Below are 17,977 nucleotides of genomic sequence, written 5' to 3' on the forward strand. Positions count from 1 at the left end.
TTCAACATACCTGCTGAGAAATAATTTAGAGAGTTTTAATTCCGAGATGCTAGTAATTAATTAACGGAGTCTACGTTGTGTACCTAAATCAATGAAAAAGAAACCTCTTGTACAGTCAGATATACAGAAAGCAGGCTTTCAGTATTGGAGTTTCTCGAAACCTGCATTTTCGATTATACAAGGTGTTTTCCAAAATAAACAGGACTTTAAAAAAAGCAGACAAAGAGTTTTTTCGGCAAAATCAATTTACTTGTATTCAAAATAGTATTTTAGCTCGTTGGGCAGTATGGCCGCCAGTACGCCGGTGCAAGCCTTTGGATGACCTCTATGTCTGCATAACGCTTTCCTTTCAAGGGCAAATGCATTTTTCCGAAAAGAAATAAGTCGCACGATGCCATATCAGGTGATACGGGGAGTGGTTAATGGTTAAAATGTGATTTTTTGTTAAATATTCGGTCACAATGACGCTTTCGAATGTTGGATTCTGAGCAATTTTTGGTCGTCAGTCAATTTGTGCGGACTTACTTTCGTAAGCCCAAATGTTCGGTCAAAATGTGATAAATCGATGTTTCGGAGATGTTCAATTCATTTCCATAAATTTTAGTGATGATTTCGGTTGATTTTTGACATATAGACGGCTACCAGGAGGCGCTAAATTCAAAAAGTCCTCTTTACTTTGGAACGCTCCTTGTGCATCGAATTCGGAACGGGTTTGCCCTCTTGCGCTCTACCGCTGAACCTTTGAACTTTGCAGGTGCCTGGCAGGCGGTGGTCAACCACTAGCACCTAAGCGACTGCGATACCCCTCTAGTACAGTGTGAAACGCATGAGATCCCCTAAGCTGCTCAATAAAATGGTATACAATTTTGTCACTCACTAACGCTAAGAGTTTTTACAAGACTCAAGTGGAAACTTATCGATAGTCATAACAGGAATTGTCGATTATTCAGTGTCTTTTCGATCAATAATTGAAAGTGTTTAGATATCATAATGAATTGGCATTTATCGATCGATCTTTTAAACAAAACTTATACGTATGGCAAATGTATAAATACTATATAATCTCATGTTTTCATGTTCCCACAAACCACCTTCCTTGAACATGTTCTATATTTCCTGTAGGGTTCTAACTTTCTCATAGTAAACTCGCTTGTTTTATAAAGCATCAATGAATCAGGTTTGAGACCAGAAAGTACTTACAGTTTCACGGAAAAGACGTGTTTTCTTAAACAAATAAAGTTATCAATACCGAATAAAAATTTTGGATTAAAATCTTAAAGGTCTAGTTTTTTCCACAATTAATACATTAATATACATGTTGTTTCTCGTGGGTGTTTTTCTAAATTTGTTTTAAATTTTTTGAAAAAGTATTTTTGTTTGGGATTGAGAATGAATAAGGCAGGGGTTGGGCTCAAGTTATGCAGAAATGAAATAATACAGACAATGTGGAGTGATACCACAAAAAAGATCTTCTTCAAGACAGTGAACTAGAGATTATTAGCAGTAAAAATTTCTTCGAAAAACCAGAATTTACTGGTTGCAATTTGAAGCCGAAAATTTTTCCACAAAAAATAAGCAATTTTTTCAAATGACTTTCTTAATGCCTGTAGAAGGAGCGCTAGTCGGTTGAACTTCTTCTGATCCAACTGAAATTCATTTTACACTAAGAATACTAGGAGCATATGGTTACAAAAGTCTTTTAATCTAATATTCAATGTAACTTATTGTCGGTCCACCTTCTCAACGTCGTATTTTATATTATTCCTTAACCAAAAAACATTTTTAATTTCTTCATTGTCCATTACTTTCAGCGTTTGCAGAAATATAGCCGACATGCAGAGATTCAGCGATTTCATATACGGACGTGTCGAAAGCGATTGTGAGACAAATAAACCCTTCAAAGTCTTACTTGCCTTTTATGGTTTGATCGGTCTAAAAGCAAAACCACACGGCTTCTTACCCACACTGCATATGGTGTTCTTTTGCATTGCGTACGCCTATACGCCATTCCTAGCTATAGTGGGCTTCTTGCGGTTCCAGAAAACCGCAACCGTAACGGAGTCCCTATCGGCCCTACAAGCGTTTATCAATGCTATATTCGCCGCAGCAAAGTCAGTAGCAGTTTTAGTCAACTTTAAGCGCTTTCAAAGTGTTGAGCCGATAATGAAAAGTTTGGATGAACGCTACAAAACGCCACAGGAGCGTCAGCAAATAACGAACTGTGTTGCGGATTGCACGCGCTTATATGCCGCCATGGGTTTCATTTATTACTTGTATGGCCTCATTTCAATTCTAACAGCGTTAATAATACATAAGCAACCATTTGGTGGCTGGTATCCTTTTCTCGACTGGATTAGCAATCCAACGGTGCATTTCTATTCATGTGTGGCATTCGAAACGTGGTATTTGTATTTCTTACTGACGGCGCAATACTTGCATGATGTGTACCCAACTTTATATATGCGAACAATACGCGCACACATGCAACTGCTAAGGGAACGTATTGGTCGAATAGGCGTGGACCCTGAGAAGAGCGTTGATGAGAATAACAAAGAACTGATCGACTGTATTGCGACGCATCAGCAAATATTGCAGTGAGTTAATAATATATTTCCATTTTCCACAAACTCTGTATTCGACAGCCAAGTGTTTAGGAAGCTCCGAGCTTGACATTATTTTTGAGGAGTTTAAGAAAAATCATAATTAATTTCTTCTTTTCTTTTTCATTTCACAGGGTGGTGGATATGGTCCGTTCCGTTTGCTCTCCAACCATTTTTATGCAATTCGTTTGTGTTGCTCTTGTACATTGCGTCTGTATGGTAAATATTTTCATTTTCGCCGATACGCTTAATATGGTCATTACGATGTGGTATTATCTAATGGTTGCAACGCAAATCTTACCGACTTGCTATGAGGCATCGACACTTGAGATGGAAAGCTCTAAATTGCCCGTCGCAATATTTCACTGCAATTGGCTGGCTTTGGATAAGCGTGGACGGAAGCTGATTGTCTTCTTTATACATCACGCTCAAAAGGAAGTCACCTTTGTTGCAATGCAATTGTTCGATATCAATATGCGTACATATTTGTCAGTAAGTCAACCAACCAAAAGTAATTGACGCAATATATTAAAGTAAAGTTTTTCTTGTTAATATACTTTTTCTTAGATTGCAAAATTTTCATTTACATTGTACACATTTGCGAATGAGATGCGCTTTGGGCAGAATATAAAGGAATCTGTAGAATAAAAAGGGAAAAATAATGTTGTTAAAGGCTTGTATGGCAGTTGAAAGGCGAAATATATTCTTTTAGTTGGACTTGGAAGGATGGGAACTGTCAAAATGCAGCATTGTAGGTGAAAATGAAACTTAGCTTCGGACTACTTTTTCATCAATAATTTAATTTCATCATTAAAAAGTAGAAAATAATGATTCTAAATAGTATTTGACGCTAGCACCATTTTATGTAGCCAACAAAAAACAAACATAATAAATTGTAGAGAGTCTTTTTCCTTAGAAGAGCAAAAATACGAAATTTTTGATAAAAAAAGGATTTTTAGCATCTTTCGATAAACAATTTTTTTAAGTAAAAATATAGAAAAGCCGACTATATTCCGTAAAACATATATTATTACTAGTTCCTTGGCTGAATTTCTTCTACAATTTTGCTACAAAATTGCAAAAATACTCTCGAAGATTTGTTGTTATTAGGTACATACCTGCTGTATGTAGGACGTAGAGCTACTGCAGAGTTCTATATATGAACTGTTCGGAATAAGGATTGATGAGCAGATGTACTTTGGTTGTAGAATGGATCTATAAATCAAACAATTGATACAGAGTCACTAATCGGCTTCAAATGATTTCGATAAATATAGCTAGAGGGATAATTTCTTATTATGTTGTCACTGGTTTCGGGTAACCCACAAAATTTTATATCGCCACCTGAAATGCAAAATAACGTATCATCAAAAAATTCGAAATTGAGTGTCTTATTGGTTACGCTTCACTACTTCAAATTATATACATAATATTAAATATGTTCAACATTTTCTGTTTCTGCGGTCATATATAAACCAGTTTTAACCAATATTAATATTTTGTTTCACTCATGTTCCATTTTATTCTGTGTTTCATTCATGCCACTGTAAATTTCTGAAAACGTTGTTACGTTAATTTGCATTTCAGGTGACGATATACATTCCTTTAGGAGAATGTTTAGAGAAGTTTTGTCTCTTCACTAAATGTTTAAAATTAATAGTACAGAAATTGTCCGGAAAGTAAAAACTTTCAAAATAGGCTCCCTCTACGTCTATTCAGCGTTGCTGTCACAGAAGGCATTCTCCGTCATAGCCTTAATATTCGAGGTGCATGCTGCTTGGATACCCTTTTATCTGCGTTTTCAAGCAAGGAAACAAAAAAGTCAAGCGAGGCCGCATTTGGGCTGTAGGGAGGCTACGGAAGTGTTGGGATGCCGGCCTTGGTTAAGTAGCTGTTCAAAAGAAAGGCTGTATGAGTCGAGGCGTTGCCGTGGTGCAACTTTCAATCGGCTGCGATATTTGTTCTGACTCTCCAGGTGCTCAGAGATAACTGACCAGCCGCTCGTTAATTAGCTAGGAACACCGTCTACCGAATCCAGTCGGTGTGGGCACGCTCCGAAGTACAGTCGCGGCGGAAGAAAATCAGTTCTATTACTTTTCGGTCAAACCCTGTATAGACAATAAAGAAATGTCCACATTAGTCATGTTGTTACTTTATTACCTGTTACAAGATCCCATTTGCAATTGGGAAAGAAGGTTTACGGAAGACACAAAAAAGTCGGTTGATGTAAACCTTTATATGGATGGCTCATAAATGTGTAGTGTATTTCAGTTTACTGTTGGAAATGCCGTGGAGCTAGCATTTAATGTATCAGCAGAGAAGCAAGGTAAAAGTATGTAGTGTCACCAGGAAGAAACGACTTTATTTCTACTGGGTTCCAACTCATAAAGGCATCGTTAGCAATGAGATAGTGGACGAGACTGCAAAGGGTAGTGTATGGCTATCAACCGATAACGTTACTAACATTGATGAACCTGTGTATTATATTTAAAATACTCTGGACAAGAGCGTGACAAGGAAAGTTAAATTTTGATAAAATGATTTTTTATGATGCAAAAAAGGTCATTTACAAAAGCGTAGATTAAAAATACTCAGAGTTCTCGTTCACTCTTGATAGATACGAGTACTGTTGAAACATGATTGGAATATACATTGGTCACAGTCACACATGCCTGCAGATCGAGATGACCGCAGGGAATCAATGGAGCTTCTATTGTGTACTTATATCGCACTAACAAGGCAACGCTTTAAACAGATGATACGACACAGGAAGAGGTATTGTTAGTGAGGTCACAAAGTCTGTTGGAATGTGTGTTAAGCGTAGGTATCCTAACATTCTTTACTTCTCATAAACCACGTGACTGCACACCATCTGGACCAAAACTGTCGGTCTCATTGGTTTACGCCAGTAGCTGTACACTCTTATAAAATATTATACCTGGTCGATTAAGTTCTGCACCTCGAATTACTTTCTGCAGCAGTAGATTGAAGAAATCACACGATAGTGAGTCCGAAACCGCGTTTGGTATCGGAGTGGTCATTCCCGATCTTGATGGAGCATTTGGTATTGCTCAACATCAGTTTATACAGATGTTTTGATTTTGCAAGGATATTGTCAGCAACAAATGAAAGGTAAGAGAATATAAGGCAAACGTTTAACCATTTTCAACAATCTTTGGAAGGGAGTCGCCACACTTCGAAAGTGCCATAAATCCCGCGCCAATGACAGATCGTGTGTTATTGTATGCCTTCGCAGCTTACAAGCCTATTTTAAGAGCGCAACATGATTAAATGAGTTTTCAGTTTTATTTTATTAACGTTATTATATTTTCAAGCAATTTCCGCTGAACATGCAAACATTGAGTAAAAATGTTGTAAGTCAACAAATGAAACTTTAGAAGGCACACAATAAACGATGAAAAAGGCAAAGAAAACTCACACACACACACATGTATGTTTACCCTAAACCTTTTCAGCCGCTTACATAACAGCACAAGGCGCTTTATGAATGTATGTGGGTGCATGTGTGTATATGTACGCTATGAGGCAACTTAACACAGAGCTGCACATTGCACATTGAAACTTGTAAAAATACACGAGAAAATTTGTTATAAGCCAAAGTAAGAGGCCAAAAAGCATCGAAGACACACAACAGCAAGCAATGATGACGCTGATCAGAACAAGAACAAGAACGGCGAAGAACACCAGCAAAACTAGTACGCTGACGACAATGATGTCAATGTTGCAAGCGCACGCTGCCAGCCGGCGGTGCAAGAAATCACAAAACTTTGCTCAATAAATAAAAGCTTTTGCTTTTTTCCACCGCTAAAGTTGTTATTGTTGTTGCCACGGCATACACCAGCCACAAAATGCACCATAATGCACTCGGCACTGGCGGCATTGTTGGCTGCAGTAGCAGCACCAGCAACAGCAGGTCGCTTGCAACTTGTAAGTGTAATACGAGTTACTTGTAAGTTGCAACTACAAATGCCCCGAGCACAAGCAAGAGCATGAGAAAAAAACACAGAAACTAGCATCTTTGCTGCTCCCATGAGCGATGCACCGCCACACACTGCTATTTCCTACTCAAACTTCGGTGCGAGTTTTTTCCTGTGCCTCGCCGCATAAATAATGAAAAGTTTATAAAAGCCGGAAATAATGCACTTGCAAGAAAGTTTTGCGCACACAAAGAGGAAGGGTGAAGAAAAAGGCATCAAAAGTGTTGGGAAAAGTAGAGAAAAAATTGCTACTGAAAAAAAAATGTCTACTTAAGCGAAATACATAAAAAATATTGTCTACGAAAGTAAAGTATTTGTAAAAGCTAACTGTTATATAACCACAACACGTGGCAGAGAGTATAATAGCTTTGTAGACATAACGGTTGTTTGTAATTTCTAAAATTTAGTGAGTATGATTTATTAGAATGAGGAACTGTCTACTCGTCTATCGAAATCGGATTGTGACCACGCCCATAACGAGGCGTTAATCTAAAAACATAAATTTTTACAACTTCATAGAAGAAGTCGCTGAAGCTATAGAAACGTTAAACGTATTTCCAATTTTTTTAAGTTTTTGAAAAGTGGACGTGGCACCGTCGTCAAACAGCATATTCGACTCCACTCGCACTTAGCACTCCCTTACATGTTTTTCTTCTGCTTATACATTTCTTTTTAATTTCCAGTTTTTGTTTATTCACTTCCGTCAACTTTGAAGTGTTAGAGTTCCAACTTCTTTTGCCGTAGTCTATCAGAGCATAACCTTGCATCGGGTCGTCGTCTTTTCAATTTCGACACCAACGCAGCTTTATTGACAGGACTTGGACCTCAAATGCGGCTCGTGTAACCTAACTTTTCCGCAAGTTGCTACTTTTTCAAACTGTAGCCTTGTTTATCGCTGTAAAGCCTCATTGTGCGATTTGTTTATTCAATGGCTACAAGAACTCTTAGTTGAGCTTTTGCGCAAAGTGCAGTTAGGTTTAACATTTTCCACCAGCCTGGATAAAGTAGTGTTTAAAAAAAATATTGTTGGGCATAATTTGATTTTTCATGTTTTGCTTAATTGCATTCTGGGCTTAGCTGATAGGATGTTTAATACAGGTTTAATGAACTGTTCAATAGAAAAAAGTCCGAAAAAAATTATAGGACATAATAATTTAATTGAATTTTACTGTAATCTCTAGAAAATTTGCTGTTTTCAAACTGTTCAGGTTTTAGTTAATAACAAAAACAGAATTAGCAACAGAAATTCTGTTAGCACAACAAATAAGTTCTGTTAAGGAAACCGTAGCACATTTCTAAAAAACATTAAATTTTCGTAACTTCCGCGGTATCTTTTAAAAGGCCGTTATCAGTTTCCTATAAGAGAATTCTGTTTTTGAAAATAACACACCAAAATTATTTGAAACCCCTTACTATTTAAAAGCCATTTTCACCGGCACAATTTTATTATTTTTTATTAAGATTATAAAATTATTTTATCCATTTTCTCAAATTCCTGATAGATTTTCTGTTTCTATTCCTGTTCTTATTATTTGGGTAGTCGACCAAAAAAAAGTTTGAGGAAAAATACAAGAAATATAATATATTGACATTTTCTGTTTCTTCCTTTCTCAGATTTTTTCTGTTTTCAAATTGTTTAGATAATTTTGGATTATTTTTAATTGAATAAAGTTCTGTTTTTGTAACCTTTTTAAATCAAACTTTCTGTTCCTATATTATTATCAAAAATAGACTTTATATATTTTACACTTTTTCCTGAAAAATTTTTTTTTCTGTTTCTGTTGCTGTGATTCACAATCAGTTTTTTTTTTTAATTGCAAAATAACGTATGATCAAAAAATACGAAATTTTGTAGTTTATTGATTACGATCCATTACTTCAAATTACATCCATGATTCCAATTTTAAGGTTCTGTTACCAGATATAACACAGTTTTAACCAATATTTAAATTTTGTTCAACTCATATTCCATTTTATATGTGTTTCATTCCGAAATTTCCGAAAATGTTGTTACGTTATTTTGCATTTTAGGTGACGATATATTAAATTTTTCTGTTTCACTTTCAAATATTTTTTTCTGTTTTATACTAAATAGTAATTTTCAGTAAAATAGATTTAGCTGAAGTTATAATTTTGTCTTAATTTCAAATATATTTTTCTGTTTCTTCTTTTCGAAGTCATTCTTATAATTAAATAATAATTTCCAGTAAAAATAGCAAGAAACTGAACGGCATGGACATGGTAATAATCCTCGAAGAACTTGTTCCGTCGGTCAGCTTTAGCATATAGCTTATGTATATACATATATACATATATATATATTTATATATGATAGAGTGGGAAGGTCTTGTTGTCCACTACGGACAACGGAGTTGTGAGCCATATGCGCGTTTTTGTGGCAAAGCTGGGGTGTTTGTATATCATACTCGTCGCTTAAGCTACCTGACGAGATTCTTTAGAATGGGGTATAGAGGGCGATATCTCCTCCATCTGAGTGCATCTATTCGTTGATGGATGTGCGGGAGTTTATCTACTAAAATTTTATTTTACTATTTTATTTTATTTTAATAGATCTTAAACTAAAATCCATATATTTTTTTATTGATGAGGCAATACCTGTAGAGAGCTATATTCTCGATAAAAGCACTTGTCTGGCGGCTTTTACTTTCATACAACTTTTTCCTATGCAAATAAAATAGAGAAAACAATTTGAACAAAGCGCAGAACAAGTCACATTTTCTCTGCCAACGCTATGAGCTGAAGCCGATACTAGTATATACAAAAACAAAAAATCACCCATAAAGCAAACGCTTGCGAATATTTCTGCTGAATAACAGTATTGCTTTGCTTTATTGCTATTTCCTATGCTGCTCCAAGTCAATTTAGATTTCCAACAAGCCTATTGCACATACACATACATACACACACACACAAATATTTCGATATGTATATGTTTGCGCAGCACCAACGCTTGTATTGCGCTTTTATTGGCACACTTGTCACTCATACGCCCCCGTGCACTCAAATAGAAATGCGAGTACATGCAGACAAACTAAAAACTCTTGTAGCATTCGCCGAACAAACCATTTTACATTCTTCCACTGTTTCCCTTTACACTTTTCTAGCAACAAATCTGCATTTGCGCTGCCTCCTCACCCGCTCTCTTTCTCTCTGACTTTGTCTCCCTCGTCTAGTTTGTGGCCATTGAATAGCGTCGCACAAAGAAAGTTTCACTTGTCTCAAGTTTACTTGCAACATGTTACCAATTTATTTATTTATTTATATTTATACGAGTACTTGTTGTACATTTCAAAAGTTATTCGCTTTCTGCAAGTTTTTTAAGCGTCTCAAAGCTGTTGTGTGCTTTTGTTATCGCTGTTGTTGTAATGTTTGTATTTGTATAGCTTAAATTCGATTTGCAGCTTCTTCACAGTGTTCATCTGCCTTCGCTTTAGCATCCCTCCGCACATACAACAATGCGGCAATTCGACAAAAGAAAAGTAACGGTATAAATGAAGGAACAAACAAATAAAATAAATACATACATGCAGACCAATAAGCCGCTCTCGGCCAGGCCAACAGCTACGCAATAAGCAACCCGAAATTGTCACAAACTCAATTTACTCGCGTAATAAATAGAGTGGAAAATGTGCTGCTCAAGTTGCTGTCTCCAGTTTTTTGCGCTTTTTTTCCTCTTCATCTACGTGTTCTTTATTTTCTATTTTCGACTTCTTTATTAGTTCTTTACTTTGTTCAGCTTCCTTTCGTTCCATTGTTGCCATTGTTATAGCTTTTGTGCTCACCCTCCGGTTCACCGTTAGCTGCGCGCAGCCACTGACCATAATGGCCAATATAAATTGCAACAGATTTGTGGACTCGAGTTTGGTGCTGTGAAATTGAATTCGATTAGATTTGCGTCGGGCAAAATATGCTTTGAGCTCACTGATTGCCTCAAATGCGTGCGCACAGCCAGCAGCCAGCAGCTAGAGATAAGCGGCGACAAAAAGTGCCGCTGTCAGTGAATGGCATATTCTTTAAATTTCTTTCAATTTGGAAGTTTTTGCGTCATATTGAAAAATGAAGATTATTTTGGATTTGAAAGTAGAAAGGCATCTTTTGAAGAGATAAAATGATATTTTTTGGGGATCACAGTATATTCTCATTGGATTCATTTGTTTGGAAATGAAGCTATATATTTCGAAATAGGTCACTTATAACTCAGAAAATAACTGAAGATTTTAAAGCTTAGTTGTCTTAAGAGCATCAATAATTTTTGAAGCTTGCTATCTCGAAATAATCAAAAAAAAATATATATTTTTTGCTCAAATGAAAACTTTCCCTATGAACCATCATTATAAAGAAATCCACGTGATCATTATGTGCGAAAATAGTTTTGAAAAGGTGTTCTTGGCTCCACCCTCTGGTAAGTTAAATAAATGTATATATGCCTTTTCTTTTAAAGAAGCTGCTCATTTGTCGGAACTGCCAAAATCGGACTACTATAACATATAGCTGTAATACAAACTGAATGATCGGAATCAAATGCTTGCGTGGTAAACTTTTTCATTTAACAATTTATCTTCACGAAATTTGGTATGAGTTATTGTTCATAGAAATAATGTAATATTGGAAGAAATTGTTCAGATCGGCTAACTATGGCATCAAGGGCTTGTATAGAACTTTCGCATTTGACGTAGTATCTTCACGAAATTTAAAATGCATTACTGCTTAAAGTAATAACATAATCTCCAAAAAAAATTGTTCAGATCGGATTACTATAGCATATAGCTTGCATACAAACTGAAGTTGCTAAAAGAAATTTACCTGTGAATGGTTATTAGCTTCCGTGGCGCCGAAGTTAACGTTATTTCTTGTTTTATATTCACAGAGTGAAAATTGGCAAAATCGGACAATAACCACGCCTACTTTCCAGTATGCAAATTAAGTATCAATTAATATAACGGGATTAAACCTTGCACTAATGATGTCCTTAGTATGTGCCACCTTATGACCAAAAATTGTTTAGATCTAACAAAAACTGTTCAAGCCCCCAGGTACCGAAAATTTGGACAACAGTACCTATAGTTCACCTTTGTTTGAAAATATCGGTCAATGCCTGAGATATATAATTGAAATTCAGGGATAGTACTTCTCTGACAATGGTGCATATGTCTGATTTATTTATAATAGTGTATCTTTGGGCCTAAAATAGGTAAATTTGAGCGAAAATTTTACTAACCCCCCATAAAACTAATATCAGGATGTTAGTCGCATGTCAATACTTAGTATGTGGGATTGTATGTATTGGGAAAATAAATAAAACCTGGTCGACAACGGGTTTTCGTTTTTCTAACAAATCTTATACGTCTGTCAGTATAGAAGTTATATATAGTAAATGTATATATGCATAAAACTGCTTGGATTTCGAACCTCTGGTTAACGTTTTACACCTGACTTATATTCTAGTATGTTGCAAGAGTATAAAATGTTCGATTGCACCCGAACTTAGCCCTTACTTACTTGTTTCCAAATAGTTATCTGTTTTGCTGCCAATAATTCTAGTAGAATGTCGGATATTTCCCTATCTAATATGTTTATTTTCCAGAGAGATCTGGACGTGAAACCGGCCTTGGCATGACCCTAAAAGTAATACTTATTCATCAAGAACAAACCTCCATTAGATCATCGAATTAAGACTCGAATCGTAACCTCTTCACCATTTCAATTATTTTTTATATCTAGAATGACTGCCCATGAACAGATGAAACTCACATTTCAAAGCGATACATCTTCCTGAATATTGGATATGAATCAGTGGAGCTGTTAGATCAATGCAAAGTTAGACCCCAAACGTCATTCTACATTTCCTTCCAGCATAGTTGTTCTGTAAACAACTGGCACCGAAGTCAGTTGTTAGACTGAAAGGAAGTGTCCTCACAACAAGGAATATACAATTTATATATATAATATATGTATACAGATACCCAAACGGCTTTGAATGCACGCCTGAATATCTTAGTGAATCTAACATCATATTTCACGATAAACCAGCAATGGATTCGAGGACATAGTGATATCCCAGATAACTGTGAAGAAAATGAACTAGCCAACTGACAATTAGACCCCGGAAAAGACGGAATTTATATGCCTCTGATATTTGTAGATATTTAATGGACAAATATGTTATAAATATAGCAGAGTCTCGATGAAATCAATCCCTAACTTGTCCAATAAGAACGAAAACGTGCCAAGAATTGAATATGGTACACACATACCAAATATAAAAATTCAAAGGGATGACATAAGAAGTCTAGTAAGAGTGCTAACAGGTCACTGTCTAATTAGAAGACATGCTAGCAGACAAGAAACGCCAAATTATGGCCATTGTAGAAGCTGTCAGGAGGTAGAAGAAGAGGAGACTATAAAACATCATATTGGGTTTTCAAAAAAATCTTGCGAATGCTAGGACTTGTATAGGAAAACTGCCACAACTATCGGTCATAAGAGTTTCTTAATGACGTTTCGGAGGTTACGCAGATGCAACTTTTAATATTGATGAACTTTATTAGGTTAGTAGCAGACAGCCACTGTACCTAGCTGTCTACATGCATGAAGACATACCCGAAAGAAACCATAGAATCTTCTTCGATAAAAACATGTCAAACTCAGTTATGGATGTTATAATTTCGATCCTGTCATGCTTTTCCTATTTTGGTTTGTTTTAAGTTTATCATAATTAAAGAGTAGTTAACTGATTTGTAATTTATTATTCAATCTTTTAAATAAATTCTTCAGAAAAGATTACTCATTGAAATATGTCCAAATCATATACACAGAATATGATTGCGTTCCTTTTACTTGCGGAAGTATTAATATCAAAACCAACAAAATCAGAAAAATTCTTACATGACGGAAAGAAAAACATTCATACTCACAACATAGCTAAGATATATATATGCACATGAACAGTTTTTGGTTAATAATCTCAGTTTTGAAACAATGAATCATAGAAAATTCTTATATGACATGTTCAAACTCACTCCCATATTTATGAATTTAAAGAATTGTACATACAAATATATGACATACCAGTCTTTGTAATTTTAAGTAAAATCGCATAGTCACTGGAGACACCCACTTGCGCATTAATTAAACTTCTCAAGAGAGATGAAACGAACCAAACTTTAACTCCAGTACTCTTCATAGCACATACAGTACTTATTGTACTTAGCCAAATAGGTAATTAAATTCAAATTTCAAATTACGCATTCTCAACCGAAAAACATTGATTGATTAATTAGAAGTTTGTTGAGCGCGCAAACACGCCCCGAAATTCTTTGCTTAATTTCAGCTTCAATTAAAAGTCAAGTAATTACGAATGAGCTGTGACGGCAAACGTGGGATGGAGAAACGATTATGTAGAGTTTTAAATATGTGGAGAGTGAGTAAGCAATTGTGTGTGGAAAAGTGTGTATGTATCTATTTATAATTACAATAAATATTTATTTATACAAATTGCAATCGAATATCGCGAATATCTTTTTTATTGCTGTAATTACTATTAATCGGCACTCAATGAAGACTATGAGCGGCCATCAATCATGGACGTGCTTGATCATTTGAATCTTGTGTTGAGAATGTTGTTTTGCTCATTGGAGCTTGTAATGCAAATTTGAGGTTACTACAGTTCCATGACTCAATGTTCATGATTCAAATTTTATTGGAATAAAACAAGTCTGCAATTCTGCGAACATAAAAACGTACCCTCGTAAATAGTAGTTAAGTAATAATTAAACAGTGAATATTGCTTTCACATAATGTTTGTTGCTGGAAAGCATTGATTCACCTTGTACTTGAAATTACAATTTGCATAGAGATATTAATAAACAATAATCAATAAATTATACGTGTGTATGTCGTAATGACATTGACATTTACACGCGAATATAATTTTTTATATTTCCTATTCTATAATTATGACATTTGAATGGAATAAGTATGAAATCTTCTTGTCTGATTAAATAACTATAAAAATATTCAAATAGAGATATACCAGCAGAAGTAAAAGACTGGAGTTGCCATAGAAAAAAACTGCAAAAGTGTTTTTCCTTTAAAACAGCACATGAATTGAATGGGATATCCATATGTAATAGCGCTCGAAATAAAACCAAAGATATCAATGAAAAAGTCCCCTTTCTGCCATAGCAAAACATTTATTTTCGGCAAAATTCACTATATTGCAACAGAGATGACACACTGATTATGGCGACACTCCAACTTTTCGATATAATTTTTGTAGAAAAATGTATCCTTTGCTTCTAAATAGGCCTTAGTTTCGGCAATCACTTCTCCATTCGACAAAAAAATTTGTCCAGAGAACATTCGCTTGAGAACTGAGAACAGGAAATAGTCGTTGGGAGCCAGACCTGTAGATTACGGTGGATGTGGAAGCAATTCGAAGGCCCATTCTTGGATTTTTGCCATCGATTTCACTGACTTGTGACAAAGTGTATTGGCTTGGTGAAACAGCACTTTCTTTTTTCTTTAAATGCGACCGTTTATTGTCGAATTCGTCTTTGAAACGGTCCAGGAACGTTATGTACTTAATAGTCGACTTTCTTCAAGGTAGTAGTCAATAAAAATATTTCATTCGCATTCCAAAATACAAACGCCATAAACTTGCCATCCGACTGTTGTTCACTCGGATTTCTACCGATTTGCCCTCGGAGTGAAATAATGGGGCCATGTTTCATCCATTGTCTCATATCAAAGCAAAAACTCGTGATTTTTAAGCTTGAACATCTCCAAACACTGATCCGAATCATCAATTCGTCGTTATTTCTGGTCAAAAGTGAGCTCGCGCGGTAGCCACTTTGCTTTGAGCTTTCTCATACCCAAATATTCGTGAGTGACATGGTGTAAATGTTCAGTTGATATCTTTAGAGTGTCTGCTTTCTCGATCATTTCAAACAACTTCACTTATCTGTTACTGTTGTGTTTAAGACTCTGAATTTCAAAGCTGAGCTGTATTCCCACTTCTTTCCGAATTCTTTCGGTATATTTCTGTTGTGTTGCCACACCTTTCTTCTGAACTCTGTTTAGGTTCCCAAAATTTTTAGATTGGATCAGGTGAGAGACAATATTTTCTGCAAAAAGAGGTTTTCCTAAGAATAATCATATAATCAGTAATATGATAAATAATGATACTTTATTTTCTTTATTTTGAAGTTGGCAACCCTGTTTATTGTCTGCTGTATGCATAATCCGCTTTCGAGCGTGTAGCAAATACATCACTGCCGCTGATGCAGTCGACCGAAGATTGTTTTCTCCCCAAACACATTCTTATTTATTTTTTTATTTAATTCACTAATTCGACACCGTCTCAATTAAGTAATTCAGTGGAATATAAACTTCCGTCTGGTGAGTTGAGTGTTGCACGCAAAAAAATAATAATCACAACTATGTATAGTAAGAACAAGCACATGTCTGCACATATAGTATAGGAGTGCTATACATATATACAGAGTATATATGTACAGAGTATATATGTACTTATATGTATATATGTGCACTTAAATAACTTTCGGCGAGTGAGACATTAATCACTACTGTTATTTTATGCTGAGAAATGCTAAGAATGATTTATTTTTAGATGCTTTTCTATGTTTCACTTCGCTACTTGTTCCCCTCTCTGACTTTGTATTCTTAGCAAATTAGTTACGCACAAAAAAGTCATTCACTTTTGTAGAAAAATGTGTTAAGGTTGAGATTTTTTTATAATAAAGTACAGAATTAAGCAGCAAACAGGCGAAAATTTAATGAATGGCGATGGAGTTGAATAACAGAGATAGGAAAGGAGTGAAAGAAAAGAAAAACAGTTTGAGCTTTAAAAAAAATTTAACATGTGAAGTTAATAATATATATGAATATAAAAGTATTATATTTTTAGCTTACTTTTTTCTTTTTCTAACATTGAAATCGCAAATCTAATTTTTTTATATTTTTTGCCATTGTTTGCTTTTTATTCAATATATATGTATATGTACATTGCAATTAAAGAATTTTTTCTTTGCAAATAAAAAGTTCATCAAATAAATCTCAACCGTCACAGCTCAATGTTAGCTTTCGAGAAAAAAACAACTTTGTAAGCATATTCAACGGCCAGGTGTGAACATCTTTAATAATAGTTTTTTAATTAGGTAAGCATAAAAACAAATAGAAAGAATAAAGCAGAGAAAAATTATATATGACACAGAAGCGATATTTTAAACAACATTATATACATTATATACAAGTCAAAGTATGTTCTAGCAAAAATATTAGGAATACTTCAAACAAAGTTGGTACTTTTTTGCTTTTTTTATTTTTTTTTTGTACTTTTTTATAACCGATACTTCACAGCTGAAATGGCAAACGATTACTTACAAGAACGTACTTACTCAGCTGAAGAGGAAATTATTTTGTTTGACTGTGAATTCCCCAAATTATTGTATTAAATTCCCAAAATTTGGCGGTCAAAGAATAATAAATTACATTTTCAAGCTAATTTTCAAAAAACCCTCTTGTCAGAGAGAATGAGGAAAAGTACACTCTCCGTGATATACCTATAACCGTACCATAGCTGAGCCCTGGATTAGTAGATTCAAAATCTACTCGATGACTTATATTCATTAGACGATTTCTATGGCGGTATATCAGGTTTTTTATAGTAATCTACTCTCATCTCATGTCTCCCCCACGGAACCACCAAACAAAGTATTACTTCATAACAAAGTACAAGTATATCGGGGTATCGGTGACCATCTGAGTATTCTTACTTATTTCACAGCTGGGATCCGACATCAATTTAACTAGTGCGATGAGAGGCCTTGTTGTTGATGTCGAAGCAGCTACTGATGCCTCAATATGGATGTCGAGACACCTCCTTTGATTCAATCCTCGGATTCTCTTATTTGCCGCTGCCGATCACTCGATATTACGATACCACTCCCTGATACTCCGATTCTCTTATGCAGTTTGAGGCCTATTTGAAGATACAGATTCCGATTTCTACTTGTACCTATCGGTATCATCATGACGTACCCCAATACTTCGATTTTCTTATGCTGGTACTGAAGTATCGATAACCCTAAGTCGTTTCCGATACCGAAGCTTTTGCCCTGGCTTCCGCTGCTATGATGCCAATATCTTAATTACCTATGCTGAGATCTTGTTGTTGAACACCTGATGCCCCAACACCTATACCGATGTTCCATTAAATGCTTCGCATTAAACGTTGTTCTGGCTACATTTTCAAGTTAAAAAAAAAATGTTTTTAGATGGTGACTAGAAGATCGAAATATGCTAGGGAATTATGGAGGATGGAGTCATGTGTAGAAG

The 17,977-nt window shown here is 35.3% G+C and overlaps 2 protein-coding genes across 2 annotated transcripts in view; both read left to right on the forward strand.

Annotated features, from left to right (window-relative positions):
* Positions 1-17,977, forward strand: part of LOC105229981 (apolipoprotein D) — a 527,418-nt gene that overhangs the window by 375,278 nt on the left and 134,163 nt on the right. The gene's annotated exons all lie outside the window — the stretch shown is intronic.
* LOC105230030 (odorant receptor 7a-like) lies at positions 1,770-3,544 on the forward strand. The gene is made up of 3 exons (XM_049452777.1): positions 1,770-2,594; positions 2,735-3,092; positions 3,168-3,544. Exons 1-3 carry the CDS (start codon positions 1,834-1,836, stop codon positions 3,246-3,248), a joined length of 1,200 nt encoding a protein of 399 aa, XP_049308734.1. The 5' UTR covers positions 1,770-1,833; the 3' UTR covers positions 3,249-3,544.

Source organism: Bactrocera dorsalis, chromosome 3, assembly GCF_023373825.1.
Source record: "Bactrocera dorsalis isolate Fly_Bdor chromosome 3, ASM2337382v1, whole genome shotgun sequence".
Taxonomy (NCBI): domain Eukaryota; kingdom Metazoa; phylum Arthropoda; class Insecta; order Diptera; family Tephritidae; genus Bactrocera; species Bactrocera dorsalis.